General features: G+C 37.5%; 1 protein-coding gene across 4 annotated transcripts in view; it reads right to left on the bottom strand.

The window, feature by feature from the left end:
* Positions 1–14,070, bottom strand: part of ckap5 (cytoskeleton associated protein 5) — a 97,690-nt gene that overhangs the window by 40,050 nt on the left and 43,570 nt on the right. For all 4 annotated transcript variants that reach the window (XM_072272690.1, XM_072272693.1, XM_072272691.1 and 1 more), the window contains exons 24-32: positions 13,352–13,480; positions 13,083–13,277; positions 11,255–11,381; positions 9,579–9,679; positions 7,220–7,345; positions 6,956–7,105; positions 4,881–5,084; positions 3,175–3,310; positions 2,728–2,921 (exon numbers count right to left, since the gene is read on the bottom strand). In XM_072272690.1, the coding sequence (XP_072128791.1) occupies positions 2,728–2,921; positions 3,175–3,310; positions 4,881–5,084; positions 6,956–7,105; positions 7,220–7,345; positions 9,579–9,679; positions 11,255–11,381; positions 13,083–13,277; positions 13,352–13,480 (1,362 nt within the window). The remainder of the gene's footprint in view (positions 1–2,727; positions 2,922–3,174; positions 3,311–4,880; positions 5,085–6,955; positions 7,106–7,219; positions 7,346–9,578; positions 9,680–11,254; positions 11,382–13,082; positions 13,278–13,351; positions 13,481–14,070) is intronic.

Raw genomic sequence — 14,070 nt, 5'->3', positions numbered from 1 at the left:
TCAAGGGGAAGGTTTAACACTGTAGTTAAAGGGGTGAGTGCCCAGGTAAAGGAGGAAATCAGTGTGGAGGGATGAGCAGATGACAAGTCACCACAGAATTTTCTCATGTTTCCTTAACGTTTTGGTTATCTGCCATAACATTTTGTGGCAGGGTTCAAACTTCGTTACAAAGAAGCTTCTAGCTACTGTTTCATTAAAGATAATAGATATTAATCTGACACTAGAAATTACCCAGAAACTTTCCCAAGCTCACTTCCCAACAGCAGGTCAAATGTTACTCCCCTCTAGTAGGGCCGTCTACATATTTGTAAAACTTTATTGGACACAGGGTCTACCTCTTGTGATCCTACTACTATAACCCAATTATTCCTAGTTATTTGAAATCTTCCTTTATACTTAATCTTGTTATTCCCACTGACCATTGCATATTCAATAATACAATCTCAAAAGATGACTTAGCCCTTTATTTCCAAGTTCCACAGAGACTCAACAGACAATGTCCCAGGGCACTGTTCTTCCTAATCAAAAATGCAACTCCTTCCTCTCTTACCTCCATCACACTTAAAGCATCAATACTTCACACCTGACAACACTGTAGTGCCAGTCCTGCCTATCCCTCAAACATGTTTCTGTAATAACTCTAATGGCACAATTGTTATTCCATACCCCAAGATTTCTGTTTGATCTGGCAGGTTTCTTGCAGCAAATCAAAAATGTAATTGAGCCCTGCCTAACTTGCTGAGTTCCTTCAGTACTTTGTGTGTGTTAGCCCATACATTGCTCCTCACTCATTGTCCTGCCAGCTGGACTTGCTTTAACTTTCTCACCTTCTGTCAAACTACTACTCTGGTCAGGTAGCTCCAGCAAGTACCCCTGCTAGATATTGGTTGCATCTGAACTGACAGTGAGAGAAACCACTCTCTCTTCCACAGGCTATTATCTTTCCCAAAAGACACCCCAATGATCAAAGAAAATAAATCCCTCTCTCATGCAAGAGATCAGTGATACATTCATCTGCCTTCTATTCCTACCCTCACTGAATTCTAACAAAAGCTATGTAGCAAGAGAAACCAGAGGACGAGTGGAACTACAGCAAAGTACTGGAGTAATTACTCAGTTCCTAGAGCCCTGAAAGACTGTTCTGGAGAGTTATTGGCCCATTATCCAAGTTTAAAAAAAAAATCAGGCATAGTCACCACAAAACCTGCAGATTATTGTTAAAAACACCACCTTAGCCACCTTTGAAAAATAATGGAGTCTGCCATCTTTTTGCAATCTGGCTTATATGACCTCAGCACTATAGTTGATTTTAAAACTTCTCTAGTCAATAACACCCACATCCTACAAATAAATTTAAAACAACATCTATTGGTCAGCTCAACATTGAACATATTGATACCTCGGTCCTAATCAACAAGCTCCAAAACTCCCTCTACAACTGGAGCCTTGACTTCATCACCGGAAGACCAGTCTGTGCAGATCAGAAATAACATCTTTTCAGTGACCATCAACATTGGTGCACCTCAAGGATGTGTGCTAAGCCCAATACTCTAGACCCTCTAGCCCTATAATTATTTGGCTAGGCGCAGTTCAAACCCCATTCATAAATTAAATTTGGCAATGACATAACTATTGTTGGCAGAATTTCAGATGCTGATAGGCGTACAGGAGTGAGATAAATCAGCTGGTTGAGTGGTGAAGCAGCAACACCCTTACACTCAACATCAGCAAAAGCACAGAATTTTTTGTGGACTCAGGAAGGGGAAGTCAAAGGAAAACACACTAGTCTTCATCGAGGGAACAGCAGTGGAAAAGGTGAGTAGTTTCAAGTTCCAGGGTGTCAACACCCGAGGATCAACTCTGGGTCCAACATATCCATGCAACTACAAAGGCGGCACAACAGTAGCTATACTTCATTAGGAGATTGAGGAGAATTGGTATGTCACCACTCTTCCAAATTTCTACAGATGTACCACAAACAGCACCCTATCTGGATGTATCTCTGCCTGGTATGGAGGTGCCAATGCACAGGATTGGAAAAAGCTGCTGAAGGTTGTAAACTCATCCAGCTCTATCACAGGCACTAGCCTCCCCAGCAACCAAGATACCTTCAAAAGGCAATGCCTCAGAAAGAGAGTATCCATCATTAAGGACCCCCACCCAGGACATGCCCTCTTCTCATTGCTATCATCAAGGTGGTGATACAGGAGCCTAAAGACACACACAATGTTTCATGAACACAGCTTCTTCCCCTCTGCCATCAGATTTCTGAATGGGCAAAGAACCCATGAACACGACCTCTATTTCACCCTTCTTTTTATGCCATTTATTTAATTTTCTTTCTTTTACGTATATATTGCAATTTTTAGTTTTTATTATGTATTGCAATGTACCACTGCTGCAAAACAAACTTAACATATGCCAGTGACATTAAAGCTTATTCAGATTCAAGTCAAGCTAACTCAGAGGTCTATAGGTCTTTTCTTTCTTGTTTTTGTTTCAAAGTAGGTAAATTATAGCATATTCTGTGAAAGAATAGTGACAGAAAGGAAGTGGTAGAAGCATTTAAAAAGGTTCCAGATAGCCCTTCAACCCTTCCAGATAAGGATTCAAAACAACTACATATACACACACATATATAAACTTCAACCATTCACACTTTTCTATTTACACTTGTTACAGTTCAAGCTATTTAACCACAGCAACGTCAGACAAAAGTACACTTACATTCCCAATCAGTTTAAAAACTTGGTCTCCACAAAAGTTGTAGACAGTAACCACTGTATTTAAGGCAGCATTACGGACTGACGTGTCTCTGTCTCCAATCTGACATGCAATTTCTTTCAGTGCTTTGGCTGGAGATGGCTGGCAAACATTCAAATCATGAACTTCAATTAATGCACCCAGCTCTTCTAAGCACTCTGAAAATAAAGACAAAAAATTATCTTTCATGTATTTACTACTGAACTCTACACATTTACAATCAACCCTTGTGGCTATAATTACACAATGATTTAATGAATCTCAACAAGAACTTGAACTGTAATTGATTGGTGAGGTGCTGCTCAAACAACCAAGACTAAGAAATAGGAATGCTGGCATAGACACACTCCAAGATCTGTCTTAAGCTACAAAAAATGAAAGTAGACAGTAATGTGCAATAATTACACTTGCCTGCTCTCTGCTTTGAGTTTTTGGATTTCAGTCCTTCCATAATTAAACTAAACATTTTACTAGCTGGATAAACTTTGCACATCATATTCAGGATGGATCGAACATCTTTCCGAATGACATCTTTTGGTTCTCCAACCTAATGCATAAATTACCTATAGATTAATTCCACACTCTGCAGATTTATACAAATCAGAATATGAACTATTCACAACTCCATATGTTGAAGTCCAAAGTTAAAAGATGGTGATTTCCCAATGAAATATTTAGTTTCAATAAACATCTGACTGTTCATTTAAACAGAACCCCAAGTCATTTGAAAACTTAACATATTTCCACAGGAAAATATTAATTTTCATCTTGCTTTGAGAACAACCCCAAATTCTGAACTAAGATCGTATTTTGAAAAGTTTCCAGAAACCCATCACTCCCTAATCCTATTATTTGCACCCAACCCTTCCCAACATAGAGGTTGACCAGAAGATACACTGACAAACAGATAAATAATGTTCTACAAAATAATATTTATTCAATAAAAATTACTGCTCTAGTAGATTAATCTTACTTCTGCATTTTAAATGTTGAAGACAGCCTACATTTGTTAGTGTTTCTTTAAGATAGTCCCAATCCATCCACCTAAGGCAAATTCCTAACCATTCCTTTTCTTTGAAGTAATGCATTATAAATCTTCAAGTAGCATAGCAAAATATGGGTAAATTTCTTGCAAATATTTCTATTGATATTTTCACTGACTGTTTTAACTCACTGTATTTTTGCTTAATTTCAGAGCTGTTATCAAATCCCACTATTTTCAGATTCATAAATTTTATCAACACTGATCCTTTAAGTCTGAAGTACAACCAACCAGTATTACACTTTGCTAAACTAACTCTTAAAATTTATATATGTGCCACTACTGTCAACGTTCTCATGGGCACCTGTTCATGAGATACATACTTCGTCAAAGATCCTTTAAAGCCTGAAAAGACAATTTCTAATTACTTCAATTAGATCTAGTACTTCAATAAAATTTTCCACCTTTTTCAAGATGTTTCCTAACCACAGTATGGCCCATTTCATTAAACAGAACCACAGCCAGTACTGGTTTCTTTCATTAATGGCTAAATAAAGACTAATTAAAAACTTGCAACTCCTCCATCCTGCGATTTTCATGAAAACCATCTATAAAAAGATAATGGAAGTTGTCCATTATTGACTATCCTGAAGCTTCTACATCTTTGTTAAACTTGCACATTTGCTCCCCTTTATCCAATCAAGTGCTGTTCTAACAAATCACCCACACAAGCATATTTTCCAAATCCTTTCTTTAACCCCACAACTATTTACTGCATTATTACTGACCACATCCTATCTAATACAGAAAAACAAATCTCTTTCTTCAATTTACCAGGTCAGATTCAGCTGGCTGCTTGCAGCCAAAATCTCCAATCCAGCCACAGCCACTTATGCAAATACACCCAATCTAATTAAGATATTGCTGTAATTGCACTACAAAGACATTTCTGGACTTATTACATTGTTGTTGCATACTTCCATACTTCCCATATCCTTCCACTCCTTAAACATAGTCAACTCTGTAGCATCGCAACTTGCCCTCTTCAAAAATTTAGTTCCAAATTAAGAACTGACTCATTTTTGGTCACTCCCCTTCATAGATTAACTGCATTGAAAAACTGCCAGTAATTTACCTTATTAATTAGGTACGGAATGAATGAAGTTGCCTCATTTTCAGTTAAATGATAATCTTCTTTGCTTAGCACTGTAAATAATAACTTCAAGTATTCAAGAACTTTCATCAGCACACTTGTGTTGGTATCAAAAAATCGTAGGGTCACCCACTTCAGAATGAGATCCAGGCAAGCAACAGTCCCTTCTATTTCATTTTCCAAATGCTGCAAGAATACGAGTTTCATATGAAGTTTAAATACAGCCATGTTATTGAGCTAAAATCTATTGGTAAATTAATAATGGTCAACTTTATTGGCTTTCATGTGCAATGAACAGCAATTAGTCTCGAGTGCAAATGAAGTTAAATGTGAATGTTCCAAAGTTGCTATCAAGGGAGAAGATAACTCTTAATATTTGGTTTTCCTATCAACTTACCTGGCACAGCACTGAGATTCCTGTATTTTCATAATGAACTAAAATATGGATATCAAATAAGGAACAGTTCATTTTAAAGTGCTCTTAGTTGTCTCAATTACTGACAAGTAACTTTTGGTGAAGATGTGCTTTACATGTTATGGAATTTAAATCCTTAAACAATTAATTATAGTTGAAGATTGAGACCATAAACTTAAGTCTTTCGTCTTCTCCATCTCAAATTTATATTCCAATATTGTTGCTGTCTGTAGCTAATTCGGCAATAAATGTACCATTTTATTTAGGTCATGTGCTATACTATTTATTATCAAATCAATTTAGCAAGGGCAGCAACCAATTGCTTGATTTACTCAAGTTTTCAGACAGTTTGGTTAAACTCACTTACCTATAACTTTTATCCTGCTAAAATACTGCAGGTGTTGTTTACTTAACCATTATATCAACTGTCCTAGCCTCAATATTATGAATTCAAGTTCATTAATGATCACAGAAAATATTGCTATTTAATGCACACTAATAATGAAAATAATAATTTCAATAGATGATACAATTTTGTTTTCCTGTTAACATGTTATATCAGTTTGTTGAAATGAATGGAATAAAGCTTAAATCAAGAAATCATATTTGCTAAATATAATAGATGACAGCAATGTCAAAACAATTTGCAACAAGAATAGTTTAAGAATGATCATATTCTTTAGTAATTGTTAAATTACAATTTTGAATAATGTATAGTTACACAGAATAATTTATATATTACTGTTACCCAACAGGTAGTATTTGTGCAAATAGCCCTTCTACCAAAATCAAAACATATAAGCTTCAAGATAGTGATAACTTGGTTCTGTTAAAATAGAAAGTTCAGAAAACATTCAGTAGATGAGGCAGAGGAAAAGAGAAGAGTCGATGTTTACGCCAATGACTTTCTCCGCATAAACATTACTGATCAAATCATAATTAAGGAAGATTGACTGTTTCTTTCCAGAGACGCTATCCAATCTGCTGAGCATTCCCAAACTGCTTGTTTTCCAGCATCTGCAACAAATCCTTTAACAAGCAACACTTTGGATTTAAAACAAATGATTGTATCCAAGGATTCTGTTTACTTTAACAAATCGTGTATTGCTTTGGCCAATGAAGTCTATGTAAATTACTCTGAATATGGAAGAAATGCAAGCCAGTGTTATACAAATTCAATATATTGTATTAGCACATGATATACTAATACAGCACATCTTACCTAACACTAAAATGAAATTGTAACTTGGAAAGTCAGCTTCGCACATGATTGCCAAAAATGGATGTTAAGCTTTGAGAATAATCTATTCCAAACTACTGATGATATCTCAGTACTCAACAGCTATGTACCATCAAAAGAAAATGAACACATTCTAGAGTTAGTCAAAAATTATGCACACTTACATGCATTAAATATTCTTAAAACAGGAAAATAAAAATTAGTTTATAGATCCTAGTGGTTGCCTTTCTTCAGCTACTTTAAAATCTTACTGCAAACAGATTTGGCACTCAACAAGGTACAAAATACTTCAAACTATGTTTATTATTCTTTTTTGGTCTAGCTATTGACATTGTCAAAATAATCACAGTTCATATACATGCATTAAGAACATCAAAACAAAACTAATTTTAAATTTCTTACCTCAAGCAAAACAGTTAAAGCTTTAATGTGATGATGAAAGTCTGCGTGAAACATTTCATCTTGTAACCACTTAGCCACACAGCTAGACATTTGAGTTTTCAACTGTTCTGAGTATTCATCCCGTGGAGTTGTGAAATTCCATTTCAACACCTAATATAAAACATGCATTTAAATAAAACTACAATTTTGTTTGAAAAATGTGGAAGATAGTTCCAAAGCATTCAAACAGACAACTCAAATCAGTAATCAAACCAAAACTCTTACCTTTAAAGCCCTTTCATCCTTTACTCTTTGCTCTTTTGCATTTGGAACAATTATGAAAATAGGACCAGATTTATCATCATCATCTTTAAGGTTTGGCTTACTTGGCACTTTCTTATTGGGTGCAGACTGAAAAAGTAAAAATTAGTAAGAAAACTAATATATCCCACTCACTCAAAAATAGAAGCACCTATCAATGTAATGGAGTTAGGCAGTGCACCAACCCACTCAACAACTTAAATATTTTGGATAAACATTTCTTCCTCAAAATAGTAAAGAAAGGATTTTTGAAACCAACAATACTACAGCAGGTCTCAGTCTAAAATCTTGCCTATCCTTGAACCAGTAACACCACCCCCATGTCTTTGAAACACTGTACTTGTACCTACTCTACTGCTTTCTCTGGGAACAGAGTCAATTTACAGTACCTATAAAAAGGTATTCACCCTTCTTGGATGTTTCATATTTTGTTTTACAACATTGAATCACAGTGGATTTAATTTGGTTTCTTTGACACTGATCAACAGTAAAAGACTCGTGTCAAGGTGAAAACACATCTCTACAAAGTGATCTAAATTAATTACAAATATAACACAAAATAATTTATTGCATAATTATTCACCCCTTCAAGTCAGTATTTAGTAGATGCACCTTTGGCAGCAATTACAGCCTCGAGTCCGTGTGGATAGGTCTAACAGCTTTGCACATCTGGACACTGCAATTTTTCCTCATTCTTCTTTACAAAACTGCTCAGGCTCTGTCAGATTGCATCCTGTGTAAATAGCCCATTTCAAGTCGAGCCACAAATTCTCAAATGAATTTCGGTCTGGACTTTGACTTGGCCACAGGATATTAACTTTGTTGTTTTTACGCCACTTCTGTGTAGCTTTGGCTTTATGCTTGGGGTTATTGTCTTGGTGGAAAACAAACCTTCTCCCAAGATACAGTTCTTTTGCAGACTGCATCACGTTTTGCTCCAAGATTTCCTTGTATTCTGCTGCATTCATTTTACCCTTTACCTTTCACAAGCCTTCCAGGCCTGCTGTAGTGAAGCATGCCCACAGCATGATGCAGCCACCACCATGCTTCACAGTAGGGATGGTGTTTTTGATGATGTGTGATGTTTGGCTTACACCAAACACAGCATTTAGTCTAATGGACAAAAAGCTCAATTTTGGTTTTATTAGACCATAGAACCTTCTTCCAGCTGACTTCAGTCTCCCACATGCCTTCTAGCAAACTCTAGCCGAGACATTTGATGCGAGCTTCCCCCCCCCCCCCACCTTTGCCACTCTCCCATAAAGCTGCAACATAAAGAAGCATCCAGGTAACAGTTGTGTGTGCAGCCTCTCCCTTCTCAGCCACTGAAGCTTGTAACTCCTCCAGAGTTGTCATAGGTCTCTTGGTGGCCTCCCTCACTAGTCCCCTTTTTGCACAGTCGCTCAGTTCTTGAGGACACCCTGCCTTAGGCAGATTTATAGCTGTGCCATATTCTTTTCATTTCTTAATGATTGACTTAACTGTACTCCAAGGGATATTCAGTGACTTGGAAATTTACTTGTATCCAGCTCTTGACTTGTGCTTTTCAATAACCTTTTTGTGGAGTTGCTTGGAGTGTTCCTTTGTCTTCATGGTGTAGTTTTTGCCAGTACAGACCACCAGCAGTTGGACCTTCCAGATACAGGGGTATTTTTACTACTATCAATTGAAACACCTTTATTGCACACAGTCTCCAAAAACAGATCTCCATTTAACTAATTACGTGACTTCTAAAAACTACTGGCTGCACCAATGATAATTTGGTGTGCCACATTAAAGGAAGGGAATACTTGTGCAATTGATTTTGTGTTTTATATTTGTAATTAATTTAGATCATTTTGTAGAGATCTGTTTTCACTTAGACACAGGAGTCTCTTTCTGTTGATCATTGTCAATAAAGCCAAATTAAATCCACTGTGATCAATGTATCAATGTTGTAAAACAATAAAACATGGTAACTTCTGGGGGGGGGGGCGGGGGAGAGAAGAGAGGAAGAGAATACCTTTGATAGGCACTGTACCTGCACCCTCAGGTCTCTTCTAAATCTTTCCCCTCCCACGTTAAATTCATGTTCTTTAGTTTTAATCTTCCTGAGCCTGAGAAAAGATTGAGACAATCCACATTAGCTATGTGTCTCATGATTCTATATACCCTCCACAGGTTCATACGCTGTCGGGAAAGAAGTACTAGCCTAAGTAACTCAAGCCCTCTAGATCTGCTAATATCCTCATCAACCTTTTCTGCACTCTTTCCAGTTTAACGACATCCTTCTTATGGGTGGGCAACCATAACTGCACAAATTTCACCAACCAATGATTTATACCTTGACTTTGGAAGCAACTCCAACTGCTTTGCTTTTCTTAGTATCAGATTTGAATGCATCTGTCTCATCATTTGTACTGGCACTGTTCACACGTGCTGAAGCTATCAACAAAAACAGAATTTGGAATAAACATTTTAATAGGCTAGCTTAGTACTTAAGCAACATAATCAGGTAATGAAATAATTTAAAGCACACAATATTGATGATGAGTTTGCCAAACATTTAAGAGCCATGCTGCTGACCCACGGAGATAATGAAGCTAAAGCTGAAACATCCCAATACTTCAGGCTGAATTACTTACAAAACTCAGATGAGTTGAGTGTTTCCAAATATAAATGAGGCAAACAAAAAAAAAATTAGAAAGCCAAGGCATCTCCATCCTCGGTGGTGGGGTAGAGATACATCTCTACCTAACTAGGTGCAGAGCGCTTGTTCTTTTCACTAACCTGCAGGTCACCCTTGGGCAAAGTGTAGCACCTGCTTCATCTCCCCCACCCACCCAGATCAGGATCACGTGAAGCCATGGCAGCAGGTGCTGGATGGTCATATGAACATGTGGTACATATCTCAAGTCCTAGTTATGCGATCACTGACACCAAATAGACAATCTCTGAGTATTGATAATGGCTGGAATCACCTATCTTGTAAAAACATTGTCCAGAAGGCAATAACAAACCACTTCTCTCATTTGCCAAGAACAATCACAGTCACGGAAAGACCATGATTGCCCATGTCATACGACATGGCATGTAATGAATGAAACACTTTACAAGTTAAACACTGCAAAGTAATGGACTCTGAACAATGGAATATTACACTTATTTGTTATAAAAATCACAAGACATTGAAATGCTGATAGACCCCATTTATCACAACAAATAACAAACAAAAGTAAGTAGACTCTGAACAATGGAATATTACACTTATTTGCTATAAAAAAAAAATCACACGACATTGAAATACTGATAGATCCCATTTATCACAACAAATAACAAAAGAAAATCTGCAGATGCTGGAAATTCGAGCAACACACAAAACGCTGGAGGAACTCAGCAGGCCAGGCAGCTTCGATGGAATGAGAATGGGAAGTGGAATTAAAATGGGCGGCCACTGGGAGATTCCGGTTTTTCTGGCGGACAGAGCGTAGGTCGTTGGCGAAATGGTCTCCCAAACTATGCCAGGTCTCACCGATATACAGGAGACCACACCAGAAGCACCGGATACAGAAGATGACCCTAACAGACATAAAGGTGAAGTGTCACCTCACCTGGAAGAACTATTTGGGGCCCTGAATGGTAGTGAGGGAGGTGGTGTAAGGGGAGGTGAATTACTTGTTCTGCTTGCAGGGATAAGTGCCAGGAGGGAGATCAGTGAGGAGGGACAAATGGACAAGGGATTCCTGCAGAAAGTGGGGGGGGGGGAGAAAGAGTGGAGGGAGGGAAAGAAAGATGTGTTTGGTGGTGGAATCCAGTTGGAGGTGGCACAACAAACATCTGTCATTTCCTCTAATAAATGGAAGTGCAGAAACATTCGTGAACTTGCTCTGGACAATAAATTTTAAATTCTTAAGAGGCAAATGGGGCATAAAATCTACAAGGGACCCTTTTACACTTCAAAACTGGAAATGTAGGATAGATTAAATTTAGAACCCACATTTAGTGGAAGGATTATGTTACCTGTACTTGGTGGCCTGGCTGCAGCTGCATTTGATTTTGAAGACATCTTAGCTGGTGCTGTTGGCTTAGATGGTACAATGGCTTGTGCCTTCTCAAGAGCTGCCACCACTTGGTCTTTTGAGGCAGGCTTATGTAAAAAGCAAAAAAAGTATATATAGCTATAATTATTATGAAAAACACACACCTCCAGAATCTCAATTACATGACTTAATTGAACTGACCAATTCAAGTTCTATTACCATAGATTATTAATCAATTCTATATAACCATCAAGTTTAAGCAATTTGTGATATATTAGGAGAAATTAAACAGAACATCACATTCACCAATGCTGTCAACTCCTGGCATTTGGTAACTTTCGCATCAATAGAGATTCCTGCATTTTGGGCGATTAGAGGTAATAACCTATTCACCCTTAGAGAATAAGTCACAAACCAAAATGCTACAGAATAAACATTGTTCTCATGGAACTGGTGAAAAAGCAAACTTTTTTTTAGACAACCTACATTTCTTGACACATGCAAAGACTGAGTGGTTTCCATTACAGGAGATTGTGAAGGCAAACCAACCCCACCCCACGACCCCACTTCTAAAATGTCAACAGCGCCTGTATTTAATCTGCAGCTGAGAAATGAAATAACTGGATCTCACAAATAATGCTCAATTGGTGCCACAATACTCATTGCAATATTGTCTGCATAAATCACCGATCTTCTACAACTTTCTATTCAATGATTCCAAAAGTAATTTATACATGATAAATTACTTCAAGCAAAAAAAATTGCTAGAGGAACTCAGCAGGTCAGGCAACATCCGCAAAGGGAAGTGGACAGCTGACATTTTGGGTCAACACTATTCTTTTGATGCAGATTCCAGATCTGCATCCTCTTGTCTCCCCTGCAGAGCAGATTCAATGGGCCAAATGGCCTAACTCTGTTCTTATAGCTTATGACCTTTTAGTCTCTTCAGCATAACTTGAGATTTTCTGGATCAGAGCTTAGTAAATGAAGGCACTAACTTCTTGCATACAAATCTCAAAAGGTGTTTTGCTAGTTCAGCATTTGATGTATTTTTAAAAACTAATTCATTCATTAATGATTTACTTAATGCTTAAACAAGGTAGCATTAAACTTGTGCCAACTGCAGAATGATGAATGCCTACAATCTTGTATTCATGTGGGGAGGGATGTGAAGAAAAAAAGCATTCGTTTCACCAACTGAATTATACCTTGTGACACAATGAACCAGCTAAAACTCTTAAGTACTGAGCTGAGCTGCAGGTTGTAAATGATTGAGGGTTGAGTATCACATTGGCAAAGCTTTACATGCATTAGGATCAGACAAAGATGAATATTCCAGTCATTTGCAACATGGAACATGCTACATTTCAGTCCAACCTGCCTGAATGGAGAATGGTCCATTTCTTCCTTCCTTGTCTATACTAATGAAACAATGCTTTGTTCAGTCTGGTGCTTTTAATGAAAGGGGTAATGAACCAAAGGGATGGCTCATTCTGCTATGGGCTCCATACCACAATGGTGGAAAATTCCTGCATTTATAGAAATTAAGCACAAGAGTATCTGTGCATAATGTTTTTATGCTTTAAAAAACAAATGTCACCCTTAGAAACCTGACAGGTGGTGACGCCATCAATGCACATTCTGCTGGATGATGACATCTATGTGTTGTCTGCTTATGAGCAATAGAAAAGATAATTATCAGTTCAGTTCGATAAACGTTGGCAGGTATTTCAATATTTAGATTAAATCTTCTGGGTAAACCTTCCAATCACTGATGGAAGTTTACATTCTACATTATTGAGCATTACCTTCAATTTGCCAGCAGCTTTATACATTTTTTCATAGCCAAGATGCATCATGAAAGTTGGCAGTGCATCTTGGGCTTTCTTTCGTACATCTCCATTTCTGTCTTCTAAGCAAGAGTACAGGTGAGGTAAACAAAGCATGAGGTCCGAGGGCACTGATCGCAGTGTGGGTAATTTCTCAGCCAGCCAACCTAGCAACTAAACAGTAAACAAAACTTAAGCATTCAGATCAAATAAAATATTTTCAAATACTGCAGCTGGACTGGACTTGCCTCCTGCCTAAGATAAGGATTTTCCTTCTTCAACTCCTCTGAGATGTCTTCACCATCCAGCCATTCTTTCATACCGGTCTTCTCAACCCACAAATTCAAAGTTGCAAGAGCTGCTGCTCGATTATTATTCTAGATGAAATAAATAGCCCTTCAATTTAAAGTACCAAACGGCATAGCTAAATTTCTCTTCCACAAAACATGCACTTCAAACAATCTGTCTATATTCTGAAAGAAGTATACTGATGCTCATCAACCAACTGTCTACTTTTGTATCAATACAAGGTGTCAGGTTAACTTGAAAGGGAGAAAGGCAAATACCTGGTACAGATGGAAAATCATTCACCAAACTCAAGCATTTTGACTCATTTCAAAAGCTAGATGGATTGAGATTATGTGAGGATACAAATGCAAATAACCATTAAATTTACTGTAAATAAGCTTTGGTCTAAAATTTCTGTAACAAAGTTCAAAGTAATCTGAAAAGGGATCTGTATACGAGGATAGAAGTTTCCAAGAAAGAACGAATTTTGAAGGACAAGAAAAAGAAAACTACTGAAAACAATGGAGTTTTGTCCATCAGAACCAAAGATGATGCATACCCTACTCTGAAATGATGCAACACACAGAAAATGCTGGAATAATTCAGCAGGCCAGACAGCATTATGGAAAAAAGTAAACAGCCGATGTTTCGGGCTGGGACCCTCATCTGAAATGATGGA

This window comes from Mobula birostris, chromosome 11 (genome assembly GCF_030028105.1).
Source record: "Mobula birostris isolate sMobBir1 chromosome 11, sMobBir1.hap1, whole genome shotgun sequence".
Lineage (NCBI taxonomy): Eukaryota > Metazoa > Chordata > Chondrichthyes > Myliobatiformes > Myliobatidae > Mobula > Mobula birostris.
The sequence above is the reverse complement of the archived record's forward strand: the minus strand, read 5'-3'. Positions and strand labels throughout refer to the sequence as shown.